The 19,613-nt window shown below is 40.4% G+C and overlaps 1 protein-coding gene across 4 annotated transcripts in view; it reads left to right on the forward strand.

Annotated features, from left to right (window-relative positions):
* The window catches only part of FAM135B (family with sequence similarity 135 member B), a 348,640-nt gene that overhangs the window by 301,209 nt on the left and 27,818 nt on the right, over window positions 1-19,613 (forward strand). For all 4 annotated transcript variants that reach the window (XM_060201007.1, XM_060201008.1, XM_060201011.1 and 1 more), the window contains 3 exons: window positions 4,156-4,311; window positions 6,190-6,263; window positions 14,808-14,962. In XM_060201007.1, coding sequence (XP_060056990.1) covers window positions 4,156-4,311; window positions 6,190-6,263; window positions 14,808-14,962 — 385 coding nt within the window. The remainder of the gene's footprint in view (window positions 1-4,155; window positions 4,312-6,189; window positions 6,264-14,807; window positions 14,963-19,613) is intronic.

Raw genomic sequence — 19,613 nt, forward strand, 5'->3', positions numbered from 1 at the left:
GTTGTTGTTGTTGGATAGCACAGAGAGAAATGGAGAGAGAAGGGGGAAGACAGAGAGGGGGAGAGAAAGATAGACACCTGCAGACCTGCTTCACCGCCTGTGAGCTCCCCACAGGTGGGGAGCCGGGAGCTCAAACGGGGATCTTTCTGTCTGTCACCTCACTTTGCGCCATGTGCGCTTAATCTGATACTGTATTGATAGTGACACAGTTTTTTGTTTGTTTTATTTGACAGGACAGAGAGAAGCTAAGATGACACAGGAGACAGAGAGACACCAGGGTCCAGGTGGTGGTGCACCTTGTTTGAGCACTCATGTTACAGTGCACATGATCTTGGGTTGAGCCCCCAAGCCCCACCTGCAGGAGGAAAACTTTGCAAGTGGTGAAGCAGGGCTGTAGGTGTCTCTCTGTTTCTCTTCCCCTTTATCACCCTCTTCCTTTGTAGGGTGGAACATTCTCTACTTTTGTTGATCCATGTTGAGGGCAATGTCCTATAGGGGCCTACAAAGGGCTTTATTGTGTTATTCCTGATAGAGATGACCAGTAATATGGAGAGAGAATCTATTCAAGATCTATGCCCATCTTATCTGTTTGGACTCCAGTGTTGTTTTCTATCACTGAACCACTAATGCCCTGGAGGGAGTGTGGTGCTTTATGTAAATGTAAAAGTGATTTATGTAAATAGACCACTTTGAATGGGATCAAACCAATCCCTATACAGGCATACCGGTGCTTGGTTAAGCAGAAGCCAGGGGGAGCTGGCATACTACCCAACATCTCTCCCTTTAGGGGTCCTTTGTTCGTCTTCCTCTAAGTCCTTAAGGCATGCAGTAAGGTTGTTTATTTGAATTTCTTCTTGTTCTCTAATGTGTGTTAGTGTGACTATGAGTTTCCCTCTTAGTACTGCTTTAGCTGTTTCCCAAATATTTTGATAGCTTGTATCTTCATTTTAATTTGTTTCCAGGGAAAATTTGAATTTCTTGCTTGCGTGCCTCTTTGACCCAGTGGTTATTAAGAAGCATATATTTGAGTTTCCAAATTTTGTGACTTTCAGTATTTTTCTGTTTGTTGTTGAATGTTAGCTTTACTCCACTGTGTTCTGAGAAGATACTTGGTATGATCTCACTTCTCTTGAATTTGTCAGTACTGTCTTTGTGGCCTAAGATGTGGTTTAACCTTGAGCATGTGCTATATGAATTTGAAAAGAAAGTGTATTCCAGTTTTTGGAGGTGAAGAACTCAGAAAATGTTCTTTCTGTTGCTTAGGTCTGGGAATTTTTCTTCTATTATTTCCTCTAGGATGTTTACTTCCCCTTCCTCTCTTTCTTCCTCTGGTAAGCCAATTATAAGAATGTTACCTCATTGAGATCATCCCATGTGTCTCTGTTGTTGTTTCAGAGACTCTTAATCTCTTTTTTTAGTTCTTTCTTAATTTTCTCTAGCTCATCTTCTGTCTGGATAATTCTGTTTTCTGCTTCGTTAATCTGCTTTGCCTTCCCTCATCTTCCTTCTTCAGTTCAGTTATAGTGTTAGCTGCTAATTGGCCTTTTAGCTCAGCTATTTATGCTCTCAGTTCTCAAATTGTCTCAAGGTAGCTAGTTATTATCTGTTGTTTCCCTATTTCTGATAGCCCTTTCCTCAATAGTTGTCTTCATTTCTGTGATTATCAAGTTTATTATTGTTTGCATAGTTTTCTTATCTACGGTTTCTTCTGACTAATTTGTAGTTTCTTCTGGGATCCTGTCCTAATTCATTGTGGTAGCAGTTTATTTGCTTTTGATTTAACCATTTCTTTTAATTGATGTGGTTTGTATTCTTCTGGTCTGTTCTTTAGTTGTTGTGTTTTGAGTACAAACCACACTATACTAAAGTCTTTTCACAATGCAGTCACAAACCCCAGAAATTACAACAATAGCAACTGAAGCAAGAATTGATACAGTTCAACCAGTACCAGTTAGCCAAACAACTCATCCAGTCCAAGTAAATAAAGAAACAAACAAAGCCAAAAGAAAAGGAAGGGAAAGGAAAAAAAGACAAAGCAAGAATAGACAATTATGCATATCTACTGTCCACTATAAATTCTAGGGATAGAAAAAGGATAAAGGAAAGTAGAAACGAGATACACACACACACACATACACACACACACACACATTCACACACACACACACACACACACACACTCACACACACACACACTCATACACACACACACTCACACACACACACTCACACACACTCATACACACACACACACTCACACACACACACACACTCACACACACTCACACACACACACTCATACACACACACACACACACACACACACACACACACACACGGAGAAAGAGAGACTACTCCAAGTTAAATCTCTTCCACAAAATAATTCACAAATAAGTGTCATTGAATTCATAAAGCAAAAGAAGGAAGAAGAAAAAAAAAAAGAACAGGGAAAGGAATGAGATTTTTTTTAATTAGCTAGGAGGAGAGAAGAAGGAGGGTAGGGGGAAAAGGAAGAGAGAAACAAGTTCCTCCCACAGTGGATTGGACACACAGTCACTTATCAATGGAAAAAATGACAACAGTTAATTTTGGTCAACCTGAAGAGGAGGTAAAAGGGCATGCATATATAATAATAGTAATAATAAAATAAATTAGAGTAAAAAACTCAGTTAGTCAGTCTGCAGCTTGGACTGCTTCAGATTATTGCACCTAGCCTGGTTTCCTTCTTAAAACAAGTAAAAGCAACCACTTATAAGAAGTCTCAAACAAACAAACAACAAAAACACCAGCTAGTCTTTCCCAGGCAGGCTTGAGGTACTGATTGGTCAGGTATTCTGTCACTCAAATAGAGCTCCAGCCCCCTTCAAAAAGAAATGGTAAAGAAAAAGAAAAAGGGTTGGAATGACACTCCTGCTGGGCCAGGAATCTTGGTAAGGAAAATAGCTCTTCAAGAAGCTTGCTGGGAGCAGCTGGTAGTCCTGTGGGGGCTGGTTCTGGGGTGAGGGGAAGGGTGAGTTTAGAAATAGTCAAGCCAAAGATTTCCCTTTCTTTGTCCTTTTGGCTTCTGTTTACCAGCCCAAGAGTTGATTATAGGACTCGTTTTTGGTGTCACCCTGACCACCCCTTTTTCACCCTTTCCACAGATGGCCCAGTTAGCCTACCCTATACAGAGAATCCTAGGTTGTAAGCTGCTTCTTTTAGGAGCTCGCGCCAGGTGTTGTCTCCATGTTGCCATCTTGGCTCCGGCAATTTTTAACTTTTAACAAATATTCCTCTCCCTTCCTCTGAGATATGCTCCTTGCAGGGAAAGCCTCACTTTTAGTCATCTGTCTGTCCCTATTTATTCTAAATAGGCACTTGAGATATGGGAGATGCTTAGTGAATACTTAAAGTTTCCTGGGCTTCTCTCTCTCTCTGGAATTTAGAATGAAATTTAGGGAAGCATAGAGGGTCAGGATGACTATTGAGTTTCATCCTAGGCTAATTTCCTAGTTAGATGTGATGAGTTTGTACAAGATGTATCATTCCCTAAAGGATACTTTTTAGAAATATATAAAATAGAAACTTTGAAAAATCTATAGGCTAAGAAGGGTACACTTCCACACAATGCTCACCTCCAGAGCTCCGTATCCCATCCCCTTCCCTGATAACTTCCCTATTCTTTATCCATCTGGGAGTACAGACCCAGGACCATTGTGGGATGCAGAAGGTGGAAGGTTTGGCTTCTGTAACGGCTTCTCTGCTGAACATGTTTTTTTTTTTTTTTCCAACACCCACTATAGAAAAGCAGCTTGCTACTGTGAAATTTTGGTTACATAGGCCTGCAGGTCAATCCATGTCTGTGTGACCTGGTGAATGCTATGTAGTCCCTCTGTTTTAATTGTACTTTGCTGTGAAATGAAAGCTACAATTACTATACTGGTAGATAATTATACATCATTGAAAAAATGTTCATGTGAAAAGTCCTGTGCTGGATATTATTGTGTTGAAACTGGAATCACTGCAAAGTGCTTAGTAGAGAATAATTAAGGTATAGTTGAGTTCTAAGAATGGAGAGAAACTCGTGCAAGCCAGAAAAGCTTCGGGATGAAGGCTGCTCTGCTGAGTGCAGTAGAAGTTCTTCACTGTAACCCCCCCCCTCACTTTATTTTTCAGGTGTTGAACAATCCAGAAAAGATAGCTGAACAGATAAGTAAGGATCTCTCCTGGCTCACCTCCCACTTGATGGCTCTGTGGACTCAGTTTCTAGACACAGTGACTCTTCATTCCCAAGTGACCACTTACCTTACCCAGGAACATCACACCTTGAGGGTAAGGTGACAAGTGTTTTGTAATCCCACAACCATTTCTCAAGAAAGCTTTTCCAACACTTAGTCCATTTAGAAGAATAAGAACTGATACTACTTTCTGAGTCTCAGAGTTATAGTCCTAACCCAATCATGAACTGGTAGTGAGATGCGATTTTATGAAGATAGTTATCCTAGACTTGACGTTAGCTGTCTTGATTTTCTCTGGTCATAGCAGGACGTGTCTCAAGGAGTTATGCAAGTGCTTTGAGAATGCTTTTTTTAAAATTTTTTTAATTTATTTAATAATTATAAATAAGACTGTAGGATAAGAAGGTACAATTCCACACATTTCTCACCACCAGAGTTCCATATGACATACCCTCCATTGGAAGCTTTCCTGTTCTTTATCCCTCTCGGAGTATGGACCCAGTATCATTGTGGGATACAGAAAATGGAAGTTCTGGTTTCTGTAATTGCTTCTCCAATGGAAATGGGCATTGTCAGGTGGATCCATACTCCTAGCCTGTTTCTGTCTTTCTCTAGTGGGGCAGGGCTCTGGAAAGGTGGGGCTCAAGGACACATTGATGTGGCCATCTATTCAGTGAAGTCAGATTGGCGTCATGGTAGCATCTGCAACTTGGTGGCTGAAAAAGCATTAAGATATAAATCAGGACAAATTGTTTAATAATCAGAAACTTAAAGGTAAGAATATAAGGCTGGGTAATGGCACACCTGGTTTAATGAACATGTTGCAATGTAAAAGGATCTGGGTTCAAGCTTCCAATCCCCACCTGTAGGAGCCATAAAGTAGGGGTAAAGATTTCTATCTCTCTCCCTCTCTGTATTCCCTTTTTTCTCAATTTCTGACTGTCTCTATCAAATAAATAAAGATAATTAAAACAATAAAAAATGAAAAAGAAGAAAGTTCCATCAAATGTAAAAAAGGAATCTTAGTGTATTTGTCACCATCTTGGGTGTAGGTGGGTAAATGAAATTAAATTTACATATATGTATGGTGGTCTTCTTATTGGCAAGAGGACTATATTGTTAATCCTGTGGAGTTCTTAAGAGTCAAATATGACCAGCTCCACAAAATCTGTTTCCACTTCATTTGTTCCTGTTTTCAGGTGTTATATTTAAGTGGAAAAAGTAAAATATTAAAAGATAAATAATAGAAAGAAATGTGAAATCAGGTTCAATATCAATCATCAAACTGTGTCGAGAAATTAAATTTAGGCTAAAATGTGAGAGTGCACTAGTGGAGATTATTAGGAAGACTGTTGTTTGTGAACTTCTGAGTAGTAGACACAGCTCTCTTAGTCATCTGTATCTCTTAACTCTTTGTGCCGGGCTTGCGTCACCAGAGAGAGAGACAAGGAACTCATGGCGGCGTGGTAATACATTTCTTTATTCATGCGGGCACTCCAGAGTCGGGTGTGAGTGCAGAGGATTAAACCACCTGGACCACAATGGCCGCAATGGCTTACTCCCACTCTGCACACCAGCCCTTCTACAGGTTGAGACATGGGAGAGAAAAAAGAGGAAGAAAGAGAGAAACCAGAAACAGAAGTGGCTTTATAGGATAAAACTGAAAGTGGCAAGTCAGAAACAGAAATGGATGGAGAAAGGCAAAAGGCATGCTGGGAACTTCCTTAGCAACTGTTGTGATGGTTTAACTGGTGGGATTAATTAATACCCTGCAGGCAGGGCAGGTATCAAGGTAGAAAGAAGATAGATCAGGCAAAACAATGATTATGTAAATAGGCCATACTATCAGCAATGCAGCATGGAGCAGGGGAAGCTGGTTTAATGCTGACACTTTGTATACCCCAAATTTCCTTAAACATTAAGGCAATGCCCACTCAATGAGTTAACCTCTTTACATTATTTTTATCTTCAGGTCAGAAGGTTTTCTGAAGCCTTCTTTTATATGGAGCACCAAAAGCTTTCAGTTCTGACCTTTCAGGAAAACCTGTAAGTAAGCTATTGCATATCCAAGTCACATCCTGAAATTATCTACCGAAAACATCCTTATTCAAATTTACTTCCTTTTATCTCTGACTGTACAGGAGAGAAGTCTCCCCACCTCTGCAATATTAGGCTGGATTTTCTCTGCAGTCAGATGCAGGCAAATCACAGAGGTGAGGGGTAGATGGTGGCATAGAATGCCAAGAGCCAAAGTCAAAACTTTCTAGGTCCCCAAAGATACCTATACTGAGTCTTCTTTGGAAAACGGGTTAGAAGCAGGTGTTGTAGCCACAAGCTATGTCTGAAGAAAAACAAAAATCAATTACCCTTGATATTTCTAAGAATGTTGAAATACATTTAGCATAAAAATTATGCTTGTAGTTCCTAATTAGGATGACTGGTGTATTTGTAAATTCACTTTCCTTTAGAAAAAAAAAAGAAAGTAAATTTAAAAATATTAGTCAAAGTCACTCATTATGGTACATATTTCCAGTAAATAATTATGGTATTTGGTCCTGTTCAATTCCAAGGTTTTACTTTTGTTTTTGAATGTCACACAGAAAGAATAAATATAGGTGAAAGAAATATGAGTGGTGTAATGTCTGAGAGACAACAGTAGACCTATCAAAAGGAACCCATGGGATCCACTCATCACTTCAGACAGACCTGGAGATGTTTTCACCATATTTTTTTTTCTATTGTTTATTAGTGATTTAACACTTATATATAAAATTAAAGTCAACAGGGGTATAATTCTACACCATTCCTACCACCAGAGTTCTGAATCCCTAATCCTCCTATTCTAAGCCACAGCAGTTTTTCTAAGGTTGCAGATATGGGCTAACTATTATTTCTACAACCATCTATTTATATTTGTATATAATTTCCTTTTTTAAAGGTCCTACCTTCTTTTCCTTTCCAAGTTACACATAGCCTTGTTATTGCATTCAAATTTCCCCCTCTTCTTCTCTTTCTGGGTCCTAATGTAGTTGGAGTTAAGGGCCCTCTGGTCATCTTCCCCCTACCACTTATCCCCCACTGGGAGTATGGATCAAAATTATTTTTGGAGTACAGAATGTGGGAGTTCCAGCTTCTGTGCTTTCTTTTCTGCTGGACTTGGGCATTGGCAGGTCGATCCATATCCCCAGCCTTTTTCTGTCTTTCTTGATGTTGGATAGAACTCTGGAGAGCTGAAGTTTCAGGACACATTGGTGAGGTTGTCTGCCCAGAGAAATCAGAATGGAATCAAAGGAGTGTCTGTGACTTGGTGACTAAAAGGCAGCAAGATATAAAATGAGACAAAATGGTTAAAGAACAGGGACAAAAAATAGGAACAAAACAAATTTGAATAGGGATCTTAGGATGGAAAGATGCTAGGGAGTCCATTTTAGGCATGTTCTTAGGAGCCCATGGCTAGCGTAGTTTTTGCTTGAGTTTGAAAGCTAACATGAATTTGGATAAAAATATTGTCGGAGAAAATGGTGTCAGAATAGATAAAAGGGCTAGAAAGTTGGATTAGAGTAGGGAGTAGAGCTCATTCTTGGAAAAAAAAAAATCTATGCCCATAATTAACTGTTTATCCCATCCACTTGACCCAGGACACACACACACACACACACACACACACACACACACACACACACACACACACACACACACATATATAGCACAGGAGCCTGTGTAAACCTCTGAGTCCCTGTTGGTCTGAGCTTGAAGTTTAGGGTCACAGCTGGAAACATTGCAGGCTGCCCTTATTTCATGACCAGTCTTCCTAGAGTAGCAGGGCAGGATACCCCAGCCTTCCTTCAGAGACTGGGGAAAGCCTCTACTATTGATGCTTTATGGTGAGGGCAAAGTCCTGGGGAAGCCCACAAGAGGACTCATAGTGACATTCCTGATGGAAGTGACAGTTGGTTCACTATATATTTGTAAGTTTCTGGTCTAACATTCAAGGAGTGCCCTGAGTTGCCCGACCAGTGCTCTTCCCCTGATGTCAGCACAGGGCCTCCCAACTGGTGCTCCAGCCTCCAAGGGACAGTAGCAGTGGAGACTCACAGTTGCATTTTGTGAGCCTCAGGGGATCCTCTCATCCCTTCAGCAGTCTCTTTGTTGATAAAACTCAGACCAGAGGTGGCACCTCAACTGGTAAACTGCTAGACTATTACCAGTCCCTCCAGAGTAGATTTGGGCTTCTAGCCCCAGGTATCTCTCCTTAGGCCCCTCTCTCTCCTTGAGCCACACATGTTTGCACTCATCTGTGACTTGGTGGATTTCCAAAGTAATCCTAGTCTTGTTTTGTGTTCTCAGGTGATTGTCTTTGCTATTCCTAGTTGACTAGGGAGAGGAGACCATATATTCTTATTTATTTATTTATTTATTTATAAAAAGGAAACACTAGCAAAAACTATAGGATAAGAGGGGTACAACTCCACACAATTCCCACCACCAAAACTCCTTATTGCACCCCCTCCCCTGATAGCTTTCCTATTCTTTATCACTCTGGGAGTAGACCATATATTCTTTTTTTTTTAATTTATTTTTTTATTTAAGAAAGGATAGATTAACAAAACCATAGGGTAGGAGGGGTACAACTCCACACAATTCCCACCACCCAATCTCCATATCCCACCCCCTCCCCTGATAGCTTTCCCATTCTCTATCCCTCTGGGAGCATGGACCCAGGGTCATTGTGGGCTGTAGAAGGTGGAAGGTCTGGCTTCTGTAGTTGCTTCCCCGCTGAACACGGGCGTTGATTGGTTGGTCCATACTACCAGTCTGCCTCTCTCTTTCCCTAGTAGGGTGGGTCTCTGGGGAATCAGAGCTCCAGGAAACATTGGTGGGGTCTTCAGTCCAGGGAAAATATATTCTTAAAGTAATGGTGACACCAAGGAAAACATATCTGCATGTTAACATAACTTGTCTAAAAATGTCTGCTTTTCCTATTCATTCATTCATTGTACTTTTATTAAAGATAGCTAAATACATTTTTTAAAAACTAAAATAAAAAGGCCTAATCTGACACATTGAAACATATTTCACAGAGCAAAATACTTAAAAGTCAGCAACTGCATTAAGCAGAATTTTACACATTGCTAATTAGAAAAGCACATAGACTTTAAATTGTCAGGTCTTGGTGAGTGTAAGCACACCTAGAGGTGACAGACACATAGACAACTACTCCCCTGAAGATATTTATTTTAATGCCAGTCACTATACAAAGTACAAATGCTAAAACATTTGTATACCAGAGTTCAAAATCTCCCTATATTTACTTCAGATCAATGAGAAAATTATATGTATATGACTGTTTTGTTGTTGTTTGTTTGTCTCTTAATATCACATGGTCTTTATTTCCTTAAATGGGAAGAATAATAGTTCTGAGGCCCTACAGAGACAGCTACAGATTTTGTTTAAAAAAATGTTAGATCATGAGTGATAAATTCAGCCCATGTTGACTATACACATAAGTCTTAGGGGCACAATGAGGGACAAAGTAAAGACGCACTCCTGCTGTAGCTCTCATTCCAGTGGAAATCAGGTAAGATGTAATGAGTTCACTCACAGTTAGGGGTAAAGAAAAATAATCAAGCTAAGAATAGAGAAATGATGTGAAAGAGTCTGAACAAGCTCCTTATCAATATTCATCAACACCCTTTGGAAAAACCAAAGTGGACAGCAATCCCCGGTGTGTGGCATTGACAGATGTTCATGTTGTGAATATTCCACAGATAACCATTATTTTTAACCTGCCTGTTTGTTGTCATCCAATATGGAGTTGAGGAGTGATGGGTACAGTTGGTTTTTGCAAGTCACTCTGAGCTATCTGTAACACTACACTGGAAAAAAATATCTGGGGCCAGGCAGTGGTGCACCTGATTGAGTGCGCATGTGACAATGCTCAAGGACCCAGATTCAAGCCCCTGGTCCCCATCTGCAAGGAGGAAGCTTCACGAGTGGTGAAGCAGGGCTGCAGGTGTCTCTCTGTCTCTGAAGGTCTCTCTCTGTCCCTCTCTATATCTCCCTCCCCTCTCAATTTGTCTCTGTCCAATAAATACAGATAATGAAGAAGAAATTATTTTAAAAAGTCCTATTCAATGACAGAAAGTTCTCTCAAGATGTAGCACCTAAACAGACTAAAGTAGCCATGCTGTGACACAGAAGAAAACAATTTAGAAGGAAAGACTGACTGTCATAAGGATTGTTTTAGGGGAACAGGAAGTACCTGATGAACAATAAGAAAGCAAAAGTAGCTAGAATAGAGTGAGCAAGTAGATGGGGAGGGAAGTAGAACCAACCTTTACTCTGTGCCATTATAATTATAATTAAGATATTTTTCTGCCTTTTTAATATGGTGGTGACAATGGCAAATAAGATAGAAGAACCTTGGCTCTCATATCTGTGTGCTTTAAAATCTTGATTCTGTAATTTATGATCCTTAAATAGCATCAAGCTAGGTAGTGGACCTACTTGGCTTATTGCTTAGAAGTAAAAGAAATTTTTCCTCTTTTGACCAATATCATTTTCATGTTGACTTTGTGCCAGAGGCTATTTTATTTTCACTTTATTTATTTATTTATTTATTTATTTATTTATTGGATAAAGACACCAGGAGTAGAAGGTGAAGGGGAAGATAGTGAGGGAGACAGTGACAACTGCAACACTGCTTACCACTCACAAAGCTTTCCCAGTACAGTTGGGCACCAGGGGCTTCAGTGTGGGTCCTTGTGCATTATAACACATGCACTCAACCAGGTGTTCCACCACTCAGTCCCTACACTATTGATATTTTATTTTGTTCACTGCTGATGGATATCCAGGTCTACAGATGACTCCTTTACCACATGGACCTTATACTTTATTACTGGAAATCAAATTAATAAATTATATTTACATATTAATATTTATATACCCCATGGGAAAAATAACAATCCATGGGAAAGTAACAGAAGGTCTATTTTATAGAGTGGTCAGACAAAATTTCCTGAGGAGACATTTCCGGATAGGTCTGAAGTAGGTGAGAGGATTTAGTACTACTAGAGAGTAACTTTACAGAGGATTGTAATATTTGTCGCATCGGAACTTCAAAGGTTGAAGTTATGTGTTGACATTTAATTAATAACAGATACTGAGAACTAGAGAGGTTGATCAATGCCCTGAGTGTTGGGGCCCTGGGTCTGGTACCCAGTGCCACATGAGAACGTAACAACATTATGACAACAAGAACTTCATGGGTGGTGGGGCTGCAGTGTTTTGAGCTCTCATACAAGTGCAGACTTTTTCTCTCACTTTACCACTCATAGAAAATAGTAGATATTAGGGCCCAGGCACTGGTGCTTGTGGTAGGGCACACATATTATCATGCACAAAGACCTGGGTTGAAAACTCTGCTTCTCATTTGCAAGGGAAAAGCTTTAGGACCTTTGAGACAGTGCTGCAGATGTATTTTTTCTCTCTCTCCTCCCCTCTCAGTTTCTCTTTATCTCTACTACTACTACTACTACTACTACTACTACTACTACTACTACTAATAATAATAATAATAATAATAAGGGGCCAGTTGACGGTACACCTGGTTAAGTGCACATAGTACTAAGTGTGAGGACCCAAGCTCAAGGATCTGGGTTGAAGCCCCCCCCGCTTAAAGCAGGTCTGCAGGTGTTTATTTTCCTCTGTCCTCTGCCTCCCCCTCCTCTATCAACTTCTCTCTGTCCTAAGTAAAATATTTTATTTCCAGTAAAAAAGGAGAAATGGCCACCAGGAGCAGTGGATTCGTAGTTCAGGCACCGAGCCCCAGCAATAAACCTAGAAGCAAAAATAAATAAAAAAAGTATATTACTGAGTTGATGAGATAGAGATAGTTCACTAGAGATAGTTCATTTGCCTTGCCTGATCCCTGTATAAGTGAGGGAATCTTGGATGCTGTGTTGTCCTTTTCTCTCTCTCTCTCTCTCTCTCTCTCTCTGTCTCTGAAAAGTCAATGTGGGGGGGAGGCAGGTGGTAGCTTATTGGGTTAAATGCACATGTTGCAAAGCTTTAAGGACCAGTTATAAGGATCCCAGTTGGAGCCCGCGACTCCCCACCTGCAGAGGGGTCACTTCACGAATGGTGAAGCATGTCTGAAGGTATCTATCTTTCTCTTCCCCTCTCTGCTTTCCCCTCATCTCTCTATTTCTCTGTATCCTAACTACCAATAAGAACAAGGACAACAACAACAATAAAAGGCCTCCAGGAGTAGTGAATTCATAGTGCAGGCACGATGCCGCAGGGATAACCATGGAAGGGGGGAATAAAAAGTCAGTATGGAGCAGTGAAGCCCTGATGGTAACAAAACAAATAAATATTAACCTACACATGAAAGCATAGCTTAGGATACAAATGGCACAATCTGGGAGCAAGTAAATTTTAATTCACTCAATAAGAATCAAAGCCACTGAGCAGAGAGGAAAGTATCATTTTAGCCTGAGAAAATTACTGCATAAAAAGGAGCAAGGTGACACAGAAATGACACCGAGATTCAGGCAGCGGGGTCTAAGTGCTACAGAGCTCTGGCAGCAGTGCATAAACATAAACATTTTCATCTGGAGATACGAGAGCTGATGAGATGTGACTGCAGGGAGGCCTTTCTGTTTCCAGGTGAGGCAGAAGCACCTTCCCAAATCAGGCCGAACTAGTGGAAAGACAAGCTGGCCCAGGTGGAACTCGTCTGTCAAAACCCATCTTGTTCAAGCCCAAATGAGACTGTTACTCGAACAATAGGTCCCAGTCACTTAGTGAACTGCAGAGATCACTTAGCATGTTTGGAATAATGCTTTTTAAGTGAGATTGGATAGAGTAAGGCCGGATAAATAATAATAAAAGGGTAGCACAAGATAGGATAACTGGAACCCAAGGGTAAAATGTGCTTCTGAGGCTTGTAACTCCTTGTGCACGTTTCAGGGTGTGTGTGTTCATGATAAATCATGGCAGTTGCATTATTGTGTCACTTGGAAACTATTTCTTGCCATAAATTGAAATAATTAAAATGTGTTTTAGATGATTTAGCACTAAGAGGAAAGTTGTGTTTATACTGTCTCTTCTCAGTTACAGTAATGTCTAAACAGTGTTTTCTACATAGTAAGAAAATGTTCCATGCAAGTTAGTTGGAGCAATGAGTGAATGACGGTGGAAATATTAATATGACTTAAAATTTTGTACTGACACTTCGATCTCTGTAGCAGTAGTAACAAAGCTATAACACAGTGTCTTTCATGGTTTTAGAATTTGTATTTGTAATCACCCAATTTTTAGATTCATATATTCAACAATATACCATAAATTCAGTGCATGTAATTGTCTTCCTGATACTTAATCTATTGAAATTACTTTGGCTAAAAAAAAAAGCTGTAAGAAGTGTTTTATATTCATTGACTTATTCAATATATAAAATTTTATATATGCATGCATGTCGTCTTCAGTATAATATATACATAATATATATAAGTGTATATATATATATATATATATCAGTTGCTACTAATTATATCTAACCAGAGATGTAGATGTCACTCTAGATTTGAGTGCCACAGCTACAAAACTGTTCTCTGTATGGGGCGGGTGAAGAGGATTAGATGAGGGTTTACAGAGACCAGGTTTATTCTAAAGAAGCAACAGTTGGTCAGGTAAACACCAGCTATAAATACAGTTCTTTCCCTAAACTCATGAACCTCAGAAGGCCTTCTCCCCTGGTGAAGCAATGCCTGAGTTGGTGTGGAGGAAACTGATAGAGTCTTAGTATCTTCATTCTGCTGAAAAACACTTCCTTTTGCAGGAATCTGAGGTAAAGAAAATAAACATTTTCTATCATCCTTAACTTTTGATTAGGAACATTGATTGCTTCAAACTCAAATCAATTTTTTTGCTGGTGGCAAGATACCTAATCAAAAGTGTGTGTGTGTGTGTGTGTGTGTGTGTGTGTGTGTGTGTGTGTGTGTGTGTGTGTGTGACTACTTCTGCAAGAAGGAAGCAAAATAGCATAGTTCCTGAACAAGAAGTCCTTGTATTGAAAAGATGCTGGTGTCTACTCAGTAAGCAAAACAATCATGGTCATAATCATAATTTTAAAAATAGATGCTTCTTAATACCAATACCACAAAATAAGGATCAGCTCCTAAATTCGATAGCTTATGAGAAGTAAGGTGTAGGAATACATTTTTCTTCCAAATTAGTCATTTAAAATACCTAGGTATTTGAAATTCAGCTCAAGTTATAGACGAATGTATTACATTCCACTAACATGGTCTGACATCAAGGCTCTTGTGTTTCTTCCCCTCACAACACAATCCAGTCAGTCTAACCTTAGCACCCACATAGGTTCCAATACAAAGCTAACTAGAGTTTTGGGGTTGAGTAGGTGGCAAGGGGGAAAAAAAAAGAAGAGGAAATGGACAAACAGAAATTGTCAGAGTTTATTGAACTTTTTTTTAATGTTTTCTTGAAATAAAGAGAATGAGGTAATCATTTGAAAACACTGGTGTCTTCTTCAGATGCTTACCCAGTTCTTATGTCCCACAGAATACAGAACCACAGCCAGATGTCCCTGGATGTCCGGAATTCAGAGTACCTCACCACCATGCCCCCATTACCAGCAGAGTGCCTGGACATAGACGGTGACTGGAACACCCTGCCTGTTATCTTTGAGGACAGATACGTAGATTGTCCCGCAACAGGTTTGTCTTTGTTTTGCAGTCTCAGGAGTGAGACCCACCAGTGGCTGTAATCAGGCGCCTTGCTTGCTTATATCCCAATGTAAACACACACAACAAATGCCATGCTTTCCCAGTTGCTAGAGGAGAAGCAAGAACTAAGTTTAAGCCAGCTGTTGGTACTTAGCAGAGTACCACCAGAGCTGGAAAGTGACTCTGTGTAACCTCGGAGTTGCACTTTGAATGTATGATCTCTGCTAGGAGGATTTCAGTGACACTCAGTACAACTTGCTGTGGAGTCTCTACTTTCTGACAAGAATAAGACCAAGTATGTGAGAATGCGGGATTCACAGACACACAAAGGAATAGGCGAATAACCCATTTCAAGGATAAAAGATAAAATTGCTGATTTTTGTAGACTAGCCAGAGTTTATTAATAAACTAAGAGATCAGCTGGCAAGAGGCTGGGATTGCAGCAAATAGCAGACACTGCACCTTCACAGTCCTGTTCAGGGGAAAATTAAATTCTAATGGCAAAGGACAGGAAAAAAAAACATACTGGAAGCTTTATCATTGTTGTCTAATAACTTCACAAGTCATACTTTCACAGAGACATAAATCACAAGTACTTTACATTTTCATTAAATTTAAGTCAATTCCTAGAATCTAACATCCATGGTCACTTTTCTCATCTTTTCATCAGATGTTTTAAATGATCAAATGTGGGAACTGATGAGACTATTACATTTTCAGATTTTCTGCAATCTGAATGTTTTCTTTTAACTTTTATTCCTTCCTTTTTTTCTTGCTACCAAGGTCATTGGCTTAGAATTGCTTTCTGTGGACTCTTCTAAGTCTAGAGATGTTTTTTTTTTTCAGTAGAGATTGAGAGAGAGAGAAAGAGAGAGAGAGAGATGACAGAGAGAGATGACAGAGAGAGAGAGATGACACAGAGAGATGACAGAGAGAGATGACAGAGATAGAGATGACAGAGAGAGAGATGATAGAGAGAGAGAGAGAGAGAGAGAGAGAGATATGACACAGAGAGAGATTTATTGCACTGTTCTACTGCCTCTAAGCTAACCCCCCTGCAGATTGGGGACTGAGGGCCTGAAGCTAGGTTCTTGGGTAAGATAATGTCTGGGCGCTTTATTGGGTGAACCCTACCTGGACCCTTTTAAATTCTTTTTTATTTTTTTTTTAATGTTTTTAAAAGTCTAATTGAATTCCAAGGACATCACAGCCTTGCGATTGATGTTAGCTGATTCTTAGTTGTACTCTGACATCTAGTGTCTTATCTGTGTATGGCAACCATGAGGTCGACCAGCTACAAAAATGAACCAGCCCTCTAGATCAAAACAAGCTGAAAATCCTTCCACTGAGATATTGTACATGTGTTGTGCATATAACTACATTCATCTGAACTACAATTACATAATTTAACTGTAGGAAATTTGGCCAATTGGAGGAGAAATTTAAAATAAGCACCCAGGCACCAGGGAGGCAAACGCTAGAAGAAGAAGGGACCAGGGAGCAACTCTCTTGATAGCATTGCATGGTGGGTTAGGATCCACTTTTGAGTCACTAGCCATCATGTGGAAGCACCTTGAAAAGGGGAAGCTTCATAATATTTAGCAGTGGAGGCCCAGGCTGTGGCACACTTCGTTAAGCACACACATTACAGTGTACAAGGACCCAGGTTCAAGCCCCTGGTCCTGACCTGCAAGGGGAAAGTTTCACAAGTGGAGAAGCAGAGCTGCAGGTGTCTCTCTGTTTCTTTCCCTCTCTATATCCCCCCCTCTCAATTTCTCTCTGTGTCTACACAATAATAAAAAAAATATTTTTTAAAAAGAGAGAGATGGAGCAGTGCTTTAGTATCTGTCCCTTTTCTCTCTGTTACACACTCTCTGCCTCTCTCCATCTAGAAAAAAACAAGCAGTCCACAAGGAATGGAATTGTGCAGACAGGAAGACTCAACTGTAACTATAATAAATAAGCATCTATGATTAAACTCTCTCATCATAATGCACAGTGTCTTCTAGGGTCTTTATATAAATACTGATAATCTAAGGTTATAATCCTCAGTTCCCCAATGTGTTAATTATGTTGAAAATCTGTATTTGTGTTTTCTTTTTATTGATTTGTTTTTGGGCAGCTACAGAGAGGCAGAAAGACAAAGAGTGAAAAACAGGAGGGAGAGGGAGAGGAGGAAGAGGAGGAGAAAGGGGACGGGAGGAGGGGAGGGAGGGAGGCTAGGACACAGACAGACAGACACCACGCACTGCTCCTCTCTGGCATAAAGTAGTGCTGGGGAATTGAACCTGGGACTTCAGAGCCTTTGGCATGAAAGTCTTTTGAATAACTACTATGCTGTCCCCCTGGATCAATAGCTTTTTTTTTTGTTCTAAGAATAATAAAAGAAGAGAGAGAGAGAAAGAGAGAATAAACCAAAAAAGAATTTGCCTATAATGTAAACTAGACTTCACCATATGCAATGCAGTTACATATCTTTATATTATGGGTCTTCTCTACCAGTTAAAGCCCATTTTATCTTATCTTTCTCCCTTTTGAGTCTTCCCACATGGGGCATAACTAGTGCCTGATCAAATCATGCATGACAGATCCTGACCTTTGTCCTTATTGTTCAACAGATAGTATCTTTCTGAGTAAGTTCAACTCATATGTTCCAGTATACAGTCCCTATTTCTCTGATGGATTAATCAGCTGTGACTTTTATGTTTCCCATTGTTTTGAAAATCTCTTTGGGAGTCAGGCAATAGCACAGCAGGTTAAGTGCACGTGGCACAAAGCGCAAGGAGCAGCATAAGGATCCAAGTTCAAGCCCCTGGCTCCCCACTTGCAGGGGAGTTCCCTCACAGGCAGTGAAGCAGGTCTGCAGGTGTCTATCATTCTCTCCCCATCCTCTCTCCATTTCTCTCTGTCCTATCCAAAAATGACAACAAAAAGGAATAAATAAATAAATATTTTTTAAAAGAGAAAAACACATCTTTAAAAAAAAAGAAAATCTCTTTAAGGCAGAAAATGATCCCATATTATCACTGAACCCCGTTTCCTCTTTCTTTATTTCACTTCCTAATCTAGAGTTTTGCACTATCTTGGGGATTAAGTGACACTGAAGTTAAGGGTTTTTCAAGCCAATATAAACAGCTGATGAGAGCTATCATCTTGTTCTGCTTTGTTTCCATTCTCAGTTCATCCTAAGAACACAATTCATTCACCATGCACAAACATGAAGCTAGCCTTAAGGATATGGAAATTCATACAGTTAACCCTGGACCCCCACCTCTCCAGAGCCTTGCCTCACTAGGGAAAGGTAGGAGCAGGCTGGAAGTATGAATCCATCTGCCAACGCCCACGTTCAGTGGGGAAGCAATTACAGACCTTCCACCTTCTGCACCCCCATAATGGCCCTGAGTCCATGTTCCCAGAGGGATCAAGAACAGGAAAGCTATCAGGGGAGGGGAGGGATACAGAGTTTTTGGTGGTGGGGAATTGCTTCTGTAATTGCTTCCATAACCCACCCCCTCCCATGATAGCTTTCCCATTCTTTAGCCCTCTGGGAGCATGGACCCAGGGTCGTTGAGGGTTGCAGAAGGTAGAAGGTCTGGCTTCTGTAATTGCTTCCCCGCTGAACATGGGCGTTGACTGCTCGGTCCATACTCCCAGTCTGCCTCTCTCTTTCCCTAGTAAGGTGTGTCTCTGGGGAAGCTGAGCTCCAGGACACATTGGTGGGGTCTTCAATCCAGGGAAGTCTGTCCAGCATCCTGGTGGCATCTGGAACCTGGTGATTGAAAAGAGAGTTAACATACGAAGCCAAACAATTTGTTGAGCAATCATGGATCCCAAGCTTGGAATAGTGGAGAGGAAGTGTTAGGGAGGTACTCACTGCAAACTCTAGTGTACTACTGCTTTCAGGTATATATTTTGCAGTAGTTTATGGATACGTGTGCACATAAGCTCTCTCTCACAGAAACTGGTGTATATCTAGGTTATAGGACTTTGTTAGAAAGTGAACTACCTGAGATGAAATTAGAGTGTACTATAAAAGGAAAGGTCTCACCCGAGTAATGAAGCTGAAGGGTTGTCATTCCACATGTGAAGTCTCTGGACACAGTCTGAAGTGAAGCATGTTGAGGTGGCAATCGTTGCGTTGCTATAACTTATTCTTGGTAGTGCTTTTTCTGAAACAGAGACACGTTTGTTTTACTCATGTCTGATATTATTTATTGAAACTCGATTATGAGTTAGTTATAATGCCTGTTAAGTACTGCTGGTTCTATGAATCTGACCACGGTGAAGTTGAGAAAAATAAACTTAGACAAAGTAAAAAAAAGGGGTGAGAGGTAGGAGTTGGTGGTGGCACACCCAGTTAAGCACCCATAATACTAAGTGCAAGGACCCGCACAAGGATTTGAGTTCGAGTCCCTGCTCCCCACCTGCAAGGGGGACACTTCAGAAGTGGCAAAGCAGGTCGCAATTGTCTATCTTTTTCGCTTCCTCTATGTCCCCTCTCCTCTTTCAATTTTTCTCTATCCAATAAAATGGAGAAACTGGCCTCCAGGAACAGTGGATTTGTAGTGCTAGTACCAAGCCCCAGCAGTAAACCTGGAGAGAGAGAGAGAGAGAGAGAGAGAGAGAGAGAGAAAGCACCTTA

Source organism: Erinaceus europaeus, chromosome 1 (assembly GCF_950295315.1).
Source record: "Erinaceus europaeus chromosome 1, mEriEur2.1, whole genome shotgun sequence".
NCBI classification, from domain to species: domain Eukaryota; kingdom Metazoa; phylum Chordata; class Mammalia; order Eulipotyphla; family Erinaceidae; genus Erinaceus; species Erinaceus europaeus.